This window comes from Archocentrus centrarchus, chromosome 20, assembly GCF_007364275.1.
Source record: "Archocentrus centrarchus isolate MPI-CPG fArcCen1 chromosome 20, fArcCen1, whole genome shotgun sequence".
In the NCBI taxonomy this organism is placed as follows: Eukaryota; Metazoa; Chordata; class Actinopteri; order Cichliformes; family Cichlidae; genus Archocentrus; species Archocentrus centrarchus.
The window spans coordinates 24,813,856-24,830,009 of record NC_044365.1 but is presented as its reverse complement, the minus strand read 5'-3'; the positions used below and the strand labels follow the sequence as shown (position 1 = coordinate 24,830,009).

Genomic DNA, 16,154 nt, shown 5'->3' with positions numbered 1-16,154 from the left:
CACCAGGTCAAAAAGAAAAGGGTGTCGCTACTGTTCAAGTAGGGTTAATAAGGCACTATTGAAAGGACCTTTAGTCTGCGTGTTGGTTCAGACGCCGTTGGTTGTAGCACAGATGCAAACAGCGTGATTCAGCAATGAAAAGGTGGAAGTGGAAGGAGCAGGAATTCAGAGTTCTGCCCATTTCTCACCAGTGTGCACCTGGCCAGTCACTGTGTTTGGTTTGTCCATATTGGAAAGTTACAAAAATTGGGGCTGCGTAGACCTCCACTGTCTACACAGCCTGAAAGAAGCCTTTCACTTAGGTCTGAATGACTGTGTGAAACTTGGGACGGAGCATTGGATTCAACATGTAGTTCTTGTCGTGTGAGTGTGGGCCTCTTTTGACAACTAACTGCTAATCCAAGACTGAATAGTTTGCTACAACACACAGTTTCAGATAATCAGCTCACTGTTAACCTCTGCCAGGCATCCTATTAGCACAGTGTTTCTGCAGTGTTCTTGGACCAGCTAATGTGTAAGCTATCAAGTTTGAGCATAAATTAGACATTGAAAATTATAAGCACTTAGGTGATTTTATTTAACTGCTGTTTATCTGCCCCCCCCCCCCCCCCCCAAGGAAAAAAGTGTGAAAGTAAATGCTAGCTAATGATTTGTAGTCTGTCCCACTGTCCCATGGACCATGCATCTCTGGATCAGCGCTTTCCCAGACATCATTGACGTGTCAGCAAGCAGCATTTTATAGAGAAGAAAAAGGAAACCCCACCTAAGGTTGTCCATGCCTTATATACTGTATAATAGCGCTCTCTATTGCCTGTAATTCCAGTCTAACAAACTAACAAACCCTGCTGGCAAGCAAAGGCTGTAATCATGCCATAGAACGTTGTCACTATGTCACCACAAGGTTGGTTTCGTGCCTCCTTTCCAGCCAAATATGTGTTGTGTTGTCTGCTTTTTTGCTTTGTCTTTTTTTCTCTTGCAGCTGTGTGTAGGATATGAAGATTGCAAGAAAATAAATGACATTTCAAAATGTCAAAAATGTCTTTGACAAAAACTATGCGGGTTGAATCTTGTTTTGATGCAGTTGAAAAGGCTGTACTGTTTAGATTGCTGCATGTTCTTCAAATACACAGGACTCATTTACGTTGCAGCAATCTTGGTCAGAATGTTAAAGATACTGAGGCTATAAAATTTACTCTACCAACTGTCAGATTTTTCCTTGGAAAGCTGTAACTATAATACAGTTATACTGGCGAGAAAACAACAAAGGCAGGGACAAGTTGTTTGTCTGCTTGTCAGCAAGATTAAATAAAAAAATGAAATGGCCAAATTTCAGGAAGCCTGGCGAAAAGGTGGAGCACGAACAATCAAACACAGCATTACGTTTTGATTTGTATGCCATAAAGCTGCAGGATCAGTCACTGGCCTCGGTGAAGGGTGTTCTCTCCAAGCGCCCTTGTAGCCAATTACAGTGATAGTTTAAGTAATTGGTACAGCAAGAAAACTGGTTTTAAAACAAAAATTAAATTAAAGCAAAATTCAAAAGTACTGCCATGTTTGTTATTTAATGAGCCAGTTTACCTGAGTAGTCACTGGAGCTTATTAAAATAAATTTTGTAGCTGAGAAGAAGCCAAGCCATGCTCTTAGGGAGCAGCTCACTGTTTGTCTTTAAAGAATATTTCAATTCAGTTTCCAGGTAGAGAAAGAGAAGCAAATTTGCAACTCAGAAGATGAGGGAGCGATTAACGTACTCAGTGTAGGTGCAGGTTTTGCGCCTGTGTTTCTCTCTAACAGCGTGGCAGTTAAGATAAGTAAGAGGAGGCTGAGGAAGAATCAATATGTTTATGATATAAGAGTAAGCCCTTCATTTCTAAATTGCTGGGGACTGTGTGTCATCCTGAGAACTGAGAGTCAGGTGGAGTGTAGGTTTTATCCATAGAGTTGCTTTATTACAGACTGTTTTTCCATATAAACCTGAAATCTGTGTATAACAGTTGACATGTACAATGTGTAGAAGAACACAAAACATTATTTGCTGTCAGCTCCTGAGCCGTGAGTGTGTGTTAATGAAATTGCTGTTACTGCGCCATGTCCTAAATGTAGACATCTTTAGGTTTTTCTGCAGTGCGTGAAACTGAATTGGAGTTATGCACCAGGGCTGCTGTCTTATATCGTGCAGTTAGAAAGCCTCTCAATGAAGAAATATTAAAAGCACATTTTATATTTGGCTTTGCAACTGATGATGCAGCTGCTACGATGTGCCGATAGAAAGAAGCAGCCACACTCCCTAACCTGACTGCCGTTCACTGCAGCATTCACAGAACTTAGAACTTGCAGTCCACGAAGTTCTAAAACACGTCGCAGAGCCCAGTCATTTTGACATGTTTATCAACTCTGAGTCCAAAAGTCTGCTGCTGAACTCAGTAAATGGAACGAGATGCCTCCTTCCCAGTATGGAGATTTACAGATGTGAGAAAATGGGACCAACTTGCAGATTTTTCCTTGGAAAGTCATATCTTTAATACATTATACTGGATAGAAAACAACAAAACTTCATCTAGTTATGAGGGCATCTCTGAAGAAATATTACAAGTAAGTTTTTTTGGCTTTGCAACCGATGGTGGTGCTGCTGTGATGGGCTGATAGAAAGGAGCGGCCAAGCTCCTGAGTGGGGGAAAAAAAAATAATAAAAAATCAGCCGTAACATGTCTGTCATTTACTGCAATGTTCACAGAACTTGGAACTTGCGGTCCTTGATGCTCTAAAACACATTACAGAGCTCAGTCATTTTCACATGTTTATTAACTCTTAAAATCCAAAAGTCTGCTGTTTAACTCAGTAAATGGAACAAGATACCACCTTCCTAGTATGGAGATTTACAGACATGGAAAGGGTGATGTGCTGCAGACAACACTCTGCAAGAATGCAGGAAAAAAAAATCAGACACCAAAGCAGACTGTTTTTGTAGGTATATAGTGTAATATTGATTCTTTCTTTAAACTCACACCATTTTGTGCTATTGCATTTTAACATTAGGTCATATTAAATGTTGAAATTAAGTGGCAAAACTGATCAAATTATATGGTCAAGTGAATAGAGGATTCAATCATTTGTATTGCATTTGATAATGAGCGTCTGAAGAGTAAAGTGGAAGATGGGGACTAACACTAAACTTAACGTAATGCAATAACACACTAACAGTCCCATTAATAGCTCTATTTTGACAGAAATATGTAATAGCACCTATCAAGGGAAGTAAAAGAAAGAAACATGAATGTGCAGACATGCATAGACGTTTTCACTGTGTACTGATCTCCATGTAGAAATGTGATTAAAATCCTGAAACACTGGAACCTGCTTTGCTCACTTTAAAAAAAAAAAAAAAATAAAAAAAAAAAGAAAACGATGTATTTTTGTACACGTCTTCTATCAGGATTCTCCTCCCTCCTTCCCACGCTTCGTTAAGTTCACTTCAGTGCTGCTCTTTTTCACTAAAATACCAGGATTACTGTGGAGCAGGAATATTTGGGGCTCGGCTCTAAATGTTCAGAATGAGGACTAAGTAAAGAGCGACTGGGCAGAGTTTTGGCACTGTGTTCACAGCTTTGAGCCATCTAGCCACGCCAGTTACGCCTTCCTACTGATCACATCTCTCTCTCTCCTTCCAAAAAAACGAGCACTCCTACAGGCAGCTATCACACAAAACGGGTGCAAAAATAAGACGCAAATGGTAAGTTTTGTGCAATTTACAGTAAATTGCCTGCCACAATCCTTAATAACTCAGATTTCTGTGTTTCCTTATTTGATGGAGCAGACAAGTTGCACTTAGTGACGCAGACTGAGTCTGACTGACTGCAACATGTGGGCAGTCTGTGTTTAGAAATTAGATGGCAATCAACTGCAAGCCTTTGCCAATCTGTTTACGAGTTATTGCAGTCAGTCCGAATCAGACCAAGTCAGCTTACCTCCCACAGGGGTAACCTGTGCAATCGCCTTCAACCAAAAGCAGTCACCCAGAAGTTGAGGGTGCTATCTGCTCAAGCTCTGACCAACCAGTTGGTCACTGCAATTACTTGCAATTGGTCCCAGACAGGACAAAAATTCAACGCAATCTCTTGCCAACTTCTGTTTTTACCTAGTTAAACAGAGTTGCCGTGCTACTTTTACTCTAATGTGTCTGAGGCCTCAGTTGTGTTCTTCATTCCTTATACAGCAATTCAGTACAGAATACATTAACATATTGACTGGTTAACCTGCAAATGCATTATGTTGAAGTGTGCTGAGTGTGTGTTCTTTCCATCAGTGAAGGTCTATACTATAACCAGCCTTTTGGCAGAAGAAGGAATGACTGTCCTAACTGTCTCTGCATGACAGAGAGATTACTTATTTTTTCTAGTTTTTATTTGTTTTGTGTAGGGAAAAGTAATGAGCTATTCCTGATTCAAAATGATGTGTGACGACTACTAAAATTGTTTCCTGGCCCAATGTTGGTGACATCATGCCACATCCTATGCCTGAAGTGCCTGTGGTTTGCAACGTGTAATTGAAAACACAGGAGCTTCTGTGGATGCCCTCCATGGCTCTTGTGTTATGGAAATGGCGTGTTTTGTCAACTATGGTGACTCTGGTAGTAACTAAAAAATAAATAAATAAATAAATAAACTCTTTATTTAGTTGTGGACAGCAAAAGTAACACTTGTATCACCAATTCTGTGAGCAAATGTTTTTTTCCAGTACCTTGTCTATCCGCCCTACAAATTGTATGCCCAAGGCTAATGACTAATGCGCAGGTTAAAAAATAATGTCCTTGTGTCTAGGAGCCCCTGGCTTAAGGTATGAAAAGTGAAACTTCTGAGCCAAAGCTCTTTGTGGTCACATTAAAATTCTAATGATTCTAAAGTTGGAAAAAGCCTTAGAAAATAACTGTGGGTAGGGTAGCATGCTTCATGTTTATTTGAAGACATGAAGGAATGTAAATGTAAGGGTTTAAAAGTTTATGAAGCGTCAGTCAGCTTTAATTTGTTTTTTAATTATTATTTTTTTAATGCTAACATGTTTGTCCTGATATTTCAATAACTTTAACAATTGATACAAGTGATGAAATTTTGTGTCAGAAACTGACCTTTAAAAAAAAAGTAAGTTAACAGGATGTTAAGTATTTGTTACTTTAAGTAAAACAATGAAGGAGTTCAGCTATACAGAGTGTCAGTTTAAATCAGTGTTTAGGTTCTGGTAAAGGTCAAGTGCCAACGCCATACATTAAAAAGGAATGGTTAGAAATCTAACACATTCCACATGCTTAGAAACTGATGGTTCCTTTCCTTATATCTGATGCAGGATGTGAACACACAGACCTGAATTAAAGTTCACTTCACATTACAGGTTGGCTTCTCAGGAGACTTTGTTCAAGCAAATCTGAAAGTTCAAATTGAAATCTTTGCATGGAAGTCTAAATAATCTCTGATGTGGTTATAAAAATGCCCCGTCTGTCACCAAACTCGGTACACCAATATGAGCATAGCTATGGTCTTACACAGTGCCAGTTTTTTTTTTTTCTTATCGTGTTCAGGTGAGTGTACATAATCATTTTAAATCAATATGTCCATCCTAGCAGTCTGCCTGCTGCCACACCCCTATTTCTCTTTAAGGAAACACCCTAATTTAGTTCATTATTGTTAACAATGTTATTCTGTTATCATTTTTTGTTGATCATGTTTTGTAAAACAGTAAATAATCTCAATAATAATGGTTATTATTTAAAGATGTGTTCACTCTTTCTAAGGTAGCCTAACCTTCATCATTTGTGCATAAGCACGGTCTGATTTTTAATTTTCTTATGTTATTTATTGTTCTTAATTTTTTATTTATTTATTTTTATTTTATTATTGTATTTATTTATTTATATATTTTTATTTTTATTTAGTATAGTCCTTGGGGTTACAGATCTTGTACAGCACTTTGGTCAACGTCGTTGTTTTAAATGTGCTTTATAAATAAACTTGACTTGACTTGATACATTGAGTATATTCTGAGGAATTCCAAATTTATGCATAAAGACTGCCTGTGAATGTGAATTGTTTCCTGTTGACATAAAAAGCATCCTCAGGCAGCTAAAATAAATGTAGGTCATTGATTGGAATATTTCCACACTATTTTTACTTGCTTGACCAGAATGGAACTGAGGCTTGTGTTCACTAGCCAGGACTGTCTCATAAAAAAAGAATCCTGTTATCCTCATGTTCAGGGCCAGGGCACATTCCCATGATAGCTCTTTCCTTTCTGCAAGAAATGCTTACTTAAGCCTAGCCCCAGCCAGTGAGTCAGAACTTTTGCTCGTCCGAGTGTGAAAGTTTACCTAGATGGCTGAACCCATGTGGTAGAGAGGAAAAGTGCAAAGGAAAGACCACTTGGTGTCCATGCCTTTTTTGGAGAAGAATTTAAGCAGCACTGTATAAGCTACATTCCTCTCCTCCTGTGGGCTGTTCATACAGTACTGACAAGAGAACATGCTGTGTTTACTTTGACTAGACACTGAACCTCTAAAATCGCAGCTATATAAAAACCTCCCTTTTAAGTGTTACCATCTGCCTTTCAATTATGCTTCATTATGGGTGCGATTATGGTGTTTGCATAAAAAACACATCAAAGGACTGCTGGTCAGTTGCCCTAAGACTGATGTTAGAAGAAAAAAAAAATTAGTTAGATGCATACAGTAGTTCTGTTACCTTTCCTTTACTGGGATGAAATGAGATAATCAAAGATATGTGTCTTCTGTTAATACTCATTCCAGGGAGCTTTCATATTTATTATATATATATATATATATATATATATATATATATATATATATATATATATATATATATATATATATATATATATAATACAAATAAAATGAGACATTTTACCTAGATTAGATGAGTGATTGGATTATGTATTTTAACTGTGTCAGTCTGTTTTAAATTGACTGGTATGAGAATAAAGACCAGTGCTAACAAGCTCTGTCCCAGAATGAGTTAATCTAATATGATAATACTGTTGCTCCATTATATAATGAAGAGTTGACTGAATCTTACATAGACATAGAAGGAAAACTTTGAACTCTTTGGAATTATCAGGATTTCTGCATTAATTACTAGCAAAATGTGGCCTGATTTCCATCTCATTCATAACAGGACACATGTTGATTAAACTAGTAACGCATGAATGACTTTACTTTTCATGTGTCTGTTGAGCGCATTATGCAATTACCTAAAGTGCTGACTAGAAATGTGAAGTCTTGAATTAGAAACTTGTTGAAACTCCTAAAGCAGCAACAACCGTTAGATGTTTGACAGATTGGCTTGGCTCATCAGTTTTCTGTCCTTGGAACTTTAGCTTGGATTTGGAGGCACATTCATAATAACCAGCCAATAGTTCACATGAGGGCACTGCAGAATCGTGGGGGATTTTAAAAGAGACTTGCCAAAAATGTTTGAAAGAAAAAAAAAGAAAAACTTGGAATGTCGGAAATAAAAGTGTGTCTCATTTCTTTTAAATCAAAGGTGGTTTGCATCTCCAGGCTATACTTAAGTGGGAACTTGCTTGTTGGGATGCACTCATGTGGTCTGCATGTTTATGACAGGAGTGAGGTATGTGGTTTGAAAAGGTCACGCTAGAGTCACAGAGGAGTAATTGGTGTTAGCTGTCAGTGTATTTCTTCCTCAAGGGAAATGTCTCCCTGATGTAACAGGAAAGTCTGATTTTTTTGTTTTTTTTTGGAGAACATGTACTGTACACAGCTCTTCACAGTGAAAATAGATGTCATATGAATGCATAGATCACAACATGCAGCTCAGCATTTTCTGTAAAGTCCAAACAATGCTACTGGAACTCTTGAATTCATTTCTGTGTGTGCATGTATGTGTGTATGTGTGGGTGGGGGGTGTGCATACAGACAAACAATTGAAAGTACTTTCAAAGACAAATACTAAATATTTCTCCTGGCTGTAATCACAGCCCACAAGTAAAAAAAAGATCTTTCATCGAGGTTTCAGAATTGTTCCAAGACATACCTAAGTGTGCCTTTTGTCTGCAACACTGTGGCTGGGTTCCAGGGTACACCGTCTGGAATCCTGTTCAGTTATCCCCATACCTGACCTGGTTGACCTGTGGGGCTTCAGCTTTGCCTCTGTGTTAGTATGGTTTGGGGAAATGGGCAACATGGAAACTCTCCTGCAACCGTTTAAATCACCTGTTTTATAGAGCTGTATGAGAAATGTGTTTCTCAGCTGCAGGAAACATCATCCCCTGGCAGCACTGTGCTCCGACATCTTCTTGCTTCAAGCCAAGAACAAGAACAGACAACACCTGTGGATCAGAATAGTCTTTCCAACGCTTTTTATGCAGTGACTGATGTGAATTTTATATATTCCTAGGTTTTGCTGGGTGACATACTATTTGAAACTGTTAGGAAAGGGCAAGGCAGGGAATTATTTCCAACTTGTAACAGAACCTTGACATCATACCAATACCGGAATGGGTATGATGACCGGAATGGGTATGATGACCGGAATGGGTATGATGACCGGAATGGCTGTGATGGCAGAGCCACAGACTAGACGGAGATGAGAGAATGGCTAAGTCACATTGACAGTAAAAGGATGGAAAAGAGTTGCAATGAGGTGTCATGGTCCTGGGTCTTAGACTTGAGTTCTTGGACTTATTATTAAATATATTCTGTTTGATTATTTGTATGCTTGTTGTTTATAATTTATCTTTGTGTTTTTCCTTGGTACTTATCTCTAGTGCTTAGTTGCAGCTCCTATTTATAGTTGAGTTTAGTTGATCCCCAGGGTATGATTTTCTTTTATTCATTAGAGTCAGTGGTTCCTTAGTTCGAGGTGTTGATTGTTTAAGTATTTTCTTGCATTCTTGCTCTGAGTTCCCATTAGGTTTTAAATCTTGATTAGTTCTTGTCCCCCCTCCTACTTCAAGTTTCCTATATTCTGCATTTTTAATTACTCACTTTCTGTTTTACGTTGATCGTCATTTGTCTCGTGCCTTGCATTTAGTTTTACTTCCTTGTCTTGTTTTAATTAGTTACAGCTGTCTCGTCACCCTCCTGTGTCCACTTCCCTTGATTACCTCATGTGCCTCATGTGTATATTTAAGCCCTCAGTTAGCCTTTGTTCTTTGTGTCATACTGTGTTATCTGTTTCTCTTCCTCTGTGTAAGTTAGCTCAGTATCATTTTACTGCTTTTGGGATAATTTTTTCCTGGCTTCAATAAAGGTTAGTTGTTTTGTTTAAGAAGTCTACATTCTGGTCCCTTACTCCACATCATTACATGAGGCTGCTTGACAAATACAGCTCTAGAATAGGACCGACTACATAAACTAGTTCCTTACATAATTTAAAACAGCATTTTTAAAATGTGCATACTCCAACCAGCTGTGAAACTAATTGCTAAAGCCCCAGTTACCCAGGCCTAGATACTGGTCAGTGACCCCCTCTGATAATCACCACTTACTAAGGAATGCGTATTTCCCAAATGGTTGGCGAGCTGGAGGCTGAGGTATACTGGACTGAAACCCTCCTCACCATTACTACGGCCACTGACAGACTGCTGCACTCACCCACAGTTTGCATGGAAGACACCGACTTTTCCAAACAATCACCATCTACTAACCAAGCAGCAGCGAAAATGAAAAGTGCAGTGCAGATAAGAGCAAGGATATTTGCCTTCAAAGTAAAAGCAGCAGCCAACATGTTTGAAAAGCTGCAGCATTTACTTTAATGGCAAAAAAGGTCTCTGTTTTGGGTTTGCATTAACGCTTTTTTAAGTTACAAGTACTTGACAAACGATAGTGTGAGTGTTTGCAGACAAGTCAGCATCTTCCAGGCGACTGCAATCTGGTAGTGATCAAAGTAATCACAAGGTTTTGGGTACAACACCCAAAGTTACCTTCCGTATTCATTTTCAAGGTTGTTCATGTTATTAAACTCCTGTAACTGTACATATGGGGCATAGGTTTGGGACAGAAGCTGACATCTTTGTAACATTCAAAATATGGAAAATTGATTACATTTTCATAAAGTGGATTTAACTTATAATTTAGTACAGTTATTATCCTTGAGTATATTGCATAGTTAAAATGTAGTATACAGTGCCACTCTTAATTTGGTGTTGCTTTTTTCTTTTTTTATGTGGCAAGAAATGTATCCAAATAACTTACATCAACCTTTTTAAGATCAACATCAACTGGCAGCCATGTAAGATTTATTTGGCCAATAGTGAGAGTGAAGGAGGTTGTACCACATCAAAATGTGATATTAAAACATGCTCTTTACAAACTTTCTAATAACTTGACTCTTTATATGATTAGTGAGATTTGCAATGCAGTCAGAAAGACAAAACAAAAAGGATCAATTATGATAATTGTGTTAAACTTTGCACTCCAAAAAGGAGTATTGCCAGCTCTTTAACTGCAGACTGCATTTTTGAGTTAGATCCTCCTGAAGGCTTTACAGGTCCCAGATATGTAGTCTTTCCCACTACTAGTTCTACTTGCCAATGTCCAATAAATAATTTACAGGGGTTTAATGGAACTTTGTGCTGTATATTAAATAGACTTTGCAAATTTGAAAAGCAGGATTAGTGCTCAAGTGGTTATATAAAACCACAATAAAGCATCCTGAACTTTTTTGTTAGCTTGTCTGATGGCTATCAGAGCATTTTGCACATTATAAAATGGAAGCTTTTTCCCCCTTCATGCTGTAATAGCTTTTGATGAAAAAGATGTAAAGATATGCAGACCTTCCTTCCTTGGCTTGCAATAACAGCCAGAATGTTTCAGATTAGAGCTGCTCGCGCGTGTCTTTACAAAACATGACATAAGTGAAAACTAGCTCAGTGAGTGTAGCTTTTGGGGAATCTAGACACGATGGTTCAAATTAGCATTTGGTTAACCCTTCTTCAAACCTCAGTTTTCAGCACTCAAGGCCACTGGAAATATCCTGGAGGTTTGTGGGAGTTCTATCCCAAAAAGAAGGAAATTATTTTGTCTGTCTTTGAAAATGCATGTCCATTTTGGAATCAAATTAAAACTACAGTAGTCCTTCCTAATTTGAGACGTGGGTTTGCTTAACCAAATAGTTACCAGTATGTTGACATAGGTTTGAGGTTTACAAACTCATGGTCCACACAGAAGTGGGAATCTCAGTATGTATATTTAAGCTTAGAAAAATATACACGTTTTTGTGGATATCCTTCAATGGAAGCCAACATTTTTGTGACCTTAAATATCTTCTGCAAGAGTATATCCCTGCATCCCTGTAATTTCATAGCAAAGAAAGTATTTGATGACTTACAGTTAAAATAAGGAATATTTCTTTTTTTTTTTTCCAGAAAAATTGCTCGTCTTAACTGTTGCAACCGAGGAAACAGATGGTTTCCTCCGCTTCATGAGGTCTGCTGATTATTTTAACTACACTGTGAAGGTAAGACTCTTAGTATTCTGAAATGACTTTATATCCACAAATCTGCAGTTTTTTTTTTTCTTTTTTTAAAACTTGTCCTGTCTGACAGCTTAAGTGAGCAAAATATGGTCTGCACAAATCTGCAGTTAACGACACTGCACTGACACACACTGCAGCAAGATGTTTTAACAAATACTTCCCAGGATTGATTGGGCCTTTTGAAGGAAACAATGCAGTGGAGCAAGCTGTAAAAACATTCATCTTAAACAGATAGTCCTTAATCTGAGTCCAGAATTCCCCTCTGTGGTTGAAACAACTACTTAAAAAAAAAAAACAAAACCCAAACCTCTTTTCTTTGTCTTATTTTCCCCCTTAGAACTCAGTTCATGCCCTGCCCTCATTTGTGTGTGTGTGTGTGTGTGTGTGTGTGTGTGTGTGTGTGTGTGTGTGTGTGTGTGTGCTGCACCAGTTTGTTTTTGTTCTCCAGACAGATATTTGCAAGATATGTTAACCTTTTTGGGCCCTTTACCCATGACAATCCATTTTATTGATTTTAACCATTTTAAGTTTTTCTTGAATATTGCTTCTTATTATGTCTTTGCTTATATTGTTTGAATTATCAGTTTATCATGATGTTTTTACCTGTTACTGTTTGTCAGGCTAGGAAATTACAGATTAATACCTTGTCTTTACATCAGTGACCCTGCAGAGTACCCTTTGCTCCTGGATCAGTCGTGCACATGTTATCAAGAAGGCAGCACTAGCTAGCAATTTCCAAGAAAAGAAAGCAAATAGGCATTTAACAGTTGTACACAGCTGAGAAAAGCAAACAAAATAAATCTCAAAAGCTGCTGGAGCTCTGTGCTCTTACTGATCAGCTGCGCAGAAATGAATGTTGATAAAGACCCCAGAAAACTCTTGACATGTTTGTTTGTCTTATTGGTGCATTGTGAGGCTTTCCAGATGCATTGGTTTGCATCACAAACACACTGTGCAAGATTAAAAGATCAGCTGTCGAGGGGAGGCTTGAGTGCGAGGACCCAAATGCAAGACACAAAGGCAGGCAGATTGAGACGAACTAAAGGCGTGCCGTTTTATTGAAGGCTGGTGGCAGGTTTGAGCAAACGTGGAACATAGAGTACAAAGGAAACTGAAAACTATAACTACTTGAAACCTAAACTGAGGCTAAACATCAGGGCTGGAGGGTACTGAAATAGGGAGACACAAAGGGAAAACTGAACAGAAGCAGAAACATAAGCTGACATTCTAGCAAGGGGAGACAATGACTATATATACTCCGAGAAGGGTAATTAGAGTGAGTGGAGAAAGCTGGGGAGAACGAGACACGGGTAAACTGAATCAACTAATGAGTCAAGGAAAGGAAAACTGAACATACATCACATGAGAGAGGAGACTAGCAAATTAAAACAGGAAGAGTGGAAAAAAATAGACACGTGAATAAACTTAGTACAGGAGACTTGACACAGGAGGGGGCAACACTGAGGGAGAACTAAACTTAAGCAACTAGCAGCTGAGAACAAGATTAAATTTACTTCAGCAAGAAATAATGTAAACACTAAGCAAACCAGGAATCAACAGAATATTTACAAACTAAAGTTTACAAGTCCAAAAACCTCAAAAACAAAGGGCAACTGACCCAGGACATCAGCTGTCTTGCAACACTCCCATTTTCATTTCTATCACACGACGACTCCCTGCGTTTTCTATATGGAGCCATAATCAGGCTGATATCTTCTAGCAGTTGTGTAGACTGAACAATATTAAGGGTAATGTTTTTCCTAAATGTGCACATCTTTAACTGAATTTTGTTAACTCGTCTTCTTTAAAGATTTGGAATTGCTTTTATATTAATAGTGACCAATCTTGCTGTACATTTGGGATGTTTTTTTTTTTGCAGATTATACAAAATAAGACTGCCAGACAAGACAGGCATTTTTCGAGTGTTGCAAGGCCATTTTTTGGTGTCAAGCCAGTTTCAGGCTCATCCTGTGTTCTGTTTCAGGTGTTGGGAATGGGAGAAGCATGGAAGGGCGGTGATGTGGGTCATTCTATTGGTGGAGGGCAAAAAGTCAGACTACTGAAGAATGCCATGGAGGCTCTGGCTGATCAGGAGGATCTTGTTGTCCTGATTGTGGATAGGTATGCTCTGATTTATTGAGCTTAATGGGAAATTGAGATCGGCACTATTTTTCCTTTCACTGGCCTTTCCTTTACCATTCCAATTCATTTTCTGTTAAATTAAATAATTTAATTATTATTGAAAATATGTCTGATTGGCTTATTTTAAAGCATGAGTAAGCCTCAGCAGATGTAAGGTACACTGAATATTCCCAGCAGATATTTGGGAGACAGACATGCTTTGAATGCAGTAGAGAAGCAAAGGCCTTTATTCTTATTATATTTGTTTAAAGTCAATAAATATCATAAATTAAATAAAGATGAAGTTGTTTGATCATGTATTTTTGCTTCCTTATGATATGTCTTTGGTACATTTTCTCTTTTGTTGTTCAGTTTCTGTGTAACCATCAGTTTGACTGAGCTTTCATCTGATTTTTGTTTTCTGTTTCGGTATAAAAAAAAAGCTAAACACCTTTAATTGCTATGTAGAGCTATAAATTAGATATTATAACTAATTTTCCTCAATCACAGACCATAATAATTGCTTTGAAAGCCATATTTCCTGAGTGAGAGGTGTTTCTGCATATTTATGTGTGCACCATTCTTGCAAAGGCATTATTATAGAGCAATGCCAAATATATGAGGAGAGTAATTCTCCCATGCAGGTAAGTGAATTATGAGTTTTGCAGTCAAATGGAAAGTTTCACTGAGTAAATTTGAGTGGTTGAGAATAATAAGAGCGTTGCATGCCACATTTCCTTAAATAGAGCAAAAGATGATGATACTTGCCATACCATGTCACATGAATAATGTTCGCCATAATTGCTGTGCAAAGTTGTCACACCCTTGAAACAGGTAATTGGATTTTTTTTTTCTTTTAGAGGAAATGACTGTAGTATATTCAACTGCCTCTGCACTTCTGAAGATTAGGATCCAGTTAAATGTAATTCAACATCTCTAATCCTGCTGGACCACCTTGGGTGTTTTGACAGTTTCTGTTTTTGATACAGTCAAAGCCCTACATTTTGCCTTATGATGAATTTAGTTGCTAAACTGTAATTAAAACTGAAATTGTGCTTATCAGAATCGGCCGAATTCTTGGAATCAAAGCGATTGCATGCAATCAAAAAAGATACACAGGCAGAATGATGAATGCAGCTGAGCTATGTAACAGTCAGTCTATGCACATTCATAACTGGTAGAAACTGGTCATGTAAAGTAATCGCTACTGTGCTTCACAGTGGAAAATATAACTGGCTAAATGGGTTTTCTCATTCCCAAACAGTACACCTTTGTAAAGCCAGGAAGAAATTAAAGAAATGGTGGTTTTAAATTCATGAGGCAATCGTTTTCTCTAATTACTGCATAAGCATCTCTAGATATGTTTGCTCCTGTTAGGTGGCTTTGACTAAGATGAAAGCTACTGCAGCAATTGGGAAAACATAATGGAGCAAGGACAAGCAGTATATACTGTAAATGCTATGGGTTTCCAAATACACTATGAATTACACTGTGCATCATGCACTCAGTTGGCCACTCTATTGAGTGCTATCTAATCAACTAATCACAGGTGCAACTCAATGCATTTATCCATGCAGACGTGGTCATGGTGACCTGCTGAAGTCCAAACTGAGCATCAGAATGGGGAAGAAAGGTGATTTTGAATGTGGCAGTGTGGGTGTTTTGCAAACTGCTGATCTACTGGGATTTTCCCACACAACTGTCTTTAGGGTTTACAGAGACTGGGCCAGAAAAAGAAGAAATATCCCATGAGTAGCAGTTCTCTGGGTGAAAATTCCTAGTTGATTCTAGATGTCAGAGGAGAGAATGGTCAATCTACTTCGAGCAGATAGGAAGGCTACAGTAACTCAAATAACCAGTTGCTACAGCCAAGGTATGCAGAAAAGCATCTCTGAACAGACAACATATTGAACCTTAAAGCCCATCCCTTTCATCATTCATCTACCAGTTACATTCAACTGCTAGTTTGGTATTGATGAGTCTACTAACCTAAACCAATCCTAGTTAATATTCAATAGTCAGGTTGCACAGTTTTCAGTCACACCAAAGTTTGCAATTGTAACAACACAATATGACGTTCCTTTACAGGCACAGTTTACTAAACATCTTGAAAAGACATATAAGTAGGTTTAAGTAAATACAGGAAATTCACAGAAATAAATGTGAAAGGCAGTTGGTTTCCTGGACAAAGCTGCATGCCTTGTTGGTATTGTTTTACACTTTGCTTGGTGCAGTGATAAACCTTAATCGCACGACACAAGCCGTTAGAAAAAAAATGGGTTTCAGAATTAAATCCATGTGAATTCCCCTAAATATGAGACTAAAGTACACAGGCTCACAACTCTGAATCAGAGCCACATCTAGTAGAAAGTGTTTTATAAGCAATTACTTTGGGAATGGTGTCACTAAAATGAATCGCCTCTTTTATTGTTATGACTTCACACCTCAAAGTAATAAAATCACCAGAAATATTAAGAGTTTCCACATACTAAAATATCTGACCTTTGGATAATAGCATACTTTTAAACAAGTCACCA

The 16,154-nt window shown here is 38.0% G+C and overlaps 1 protein-coding gene across 2 annotated transcripts in view; it reads left to right on the top strand.

Moving 5' to 3' along the window:
• Window positions 1–16,154, top strand: part of plod2 (procollagen-lysine, 2-oxoglutarate 5-dioxygenase 2) — a 37,650-nt gene that overhangs the window by 2,047 nt on the left and 19,449 nt on the right. For both annotated transcript variants that reach the window (XM_030756844.1, XM_030756845.1), the window contains exons 2-3: window positions 11,387–11,478; window positions 13,481–13,617. In XM_030756844.1, the coding sequence (XP_030612704.1) occupies window positions 11,387–11,478; window positions 13,481–13,617 (229 nt within the window). The remainder of the gene's footprint in view (window positions 1–11,386; window positions 11,479–13,480; window positions 13,618–16,154) is intronic.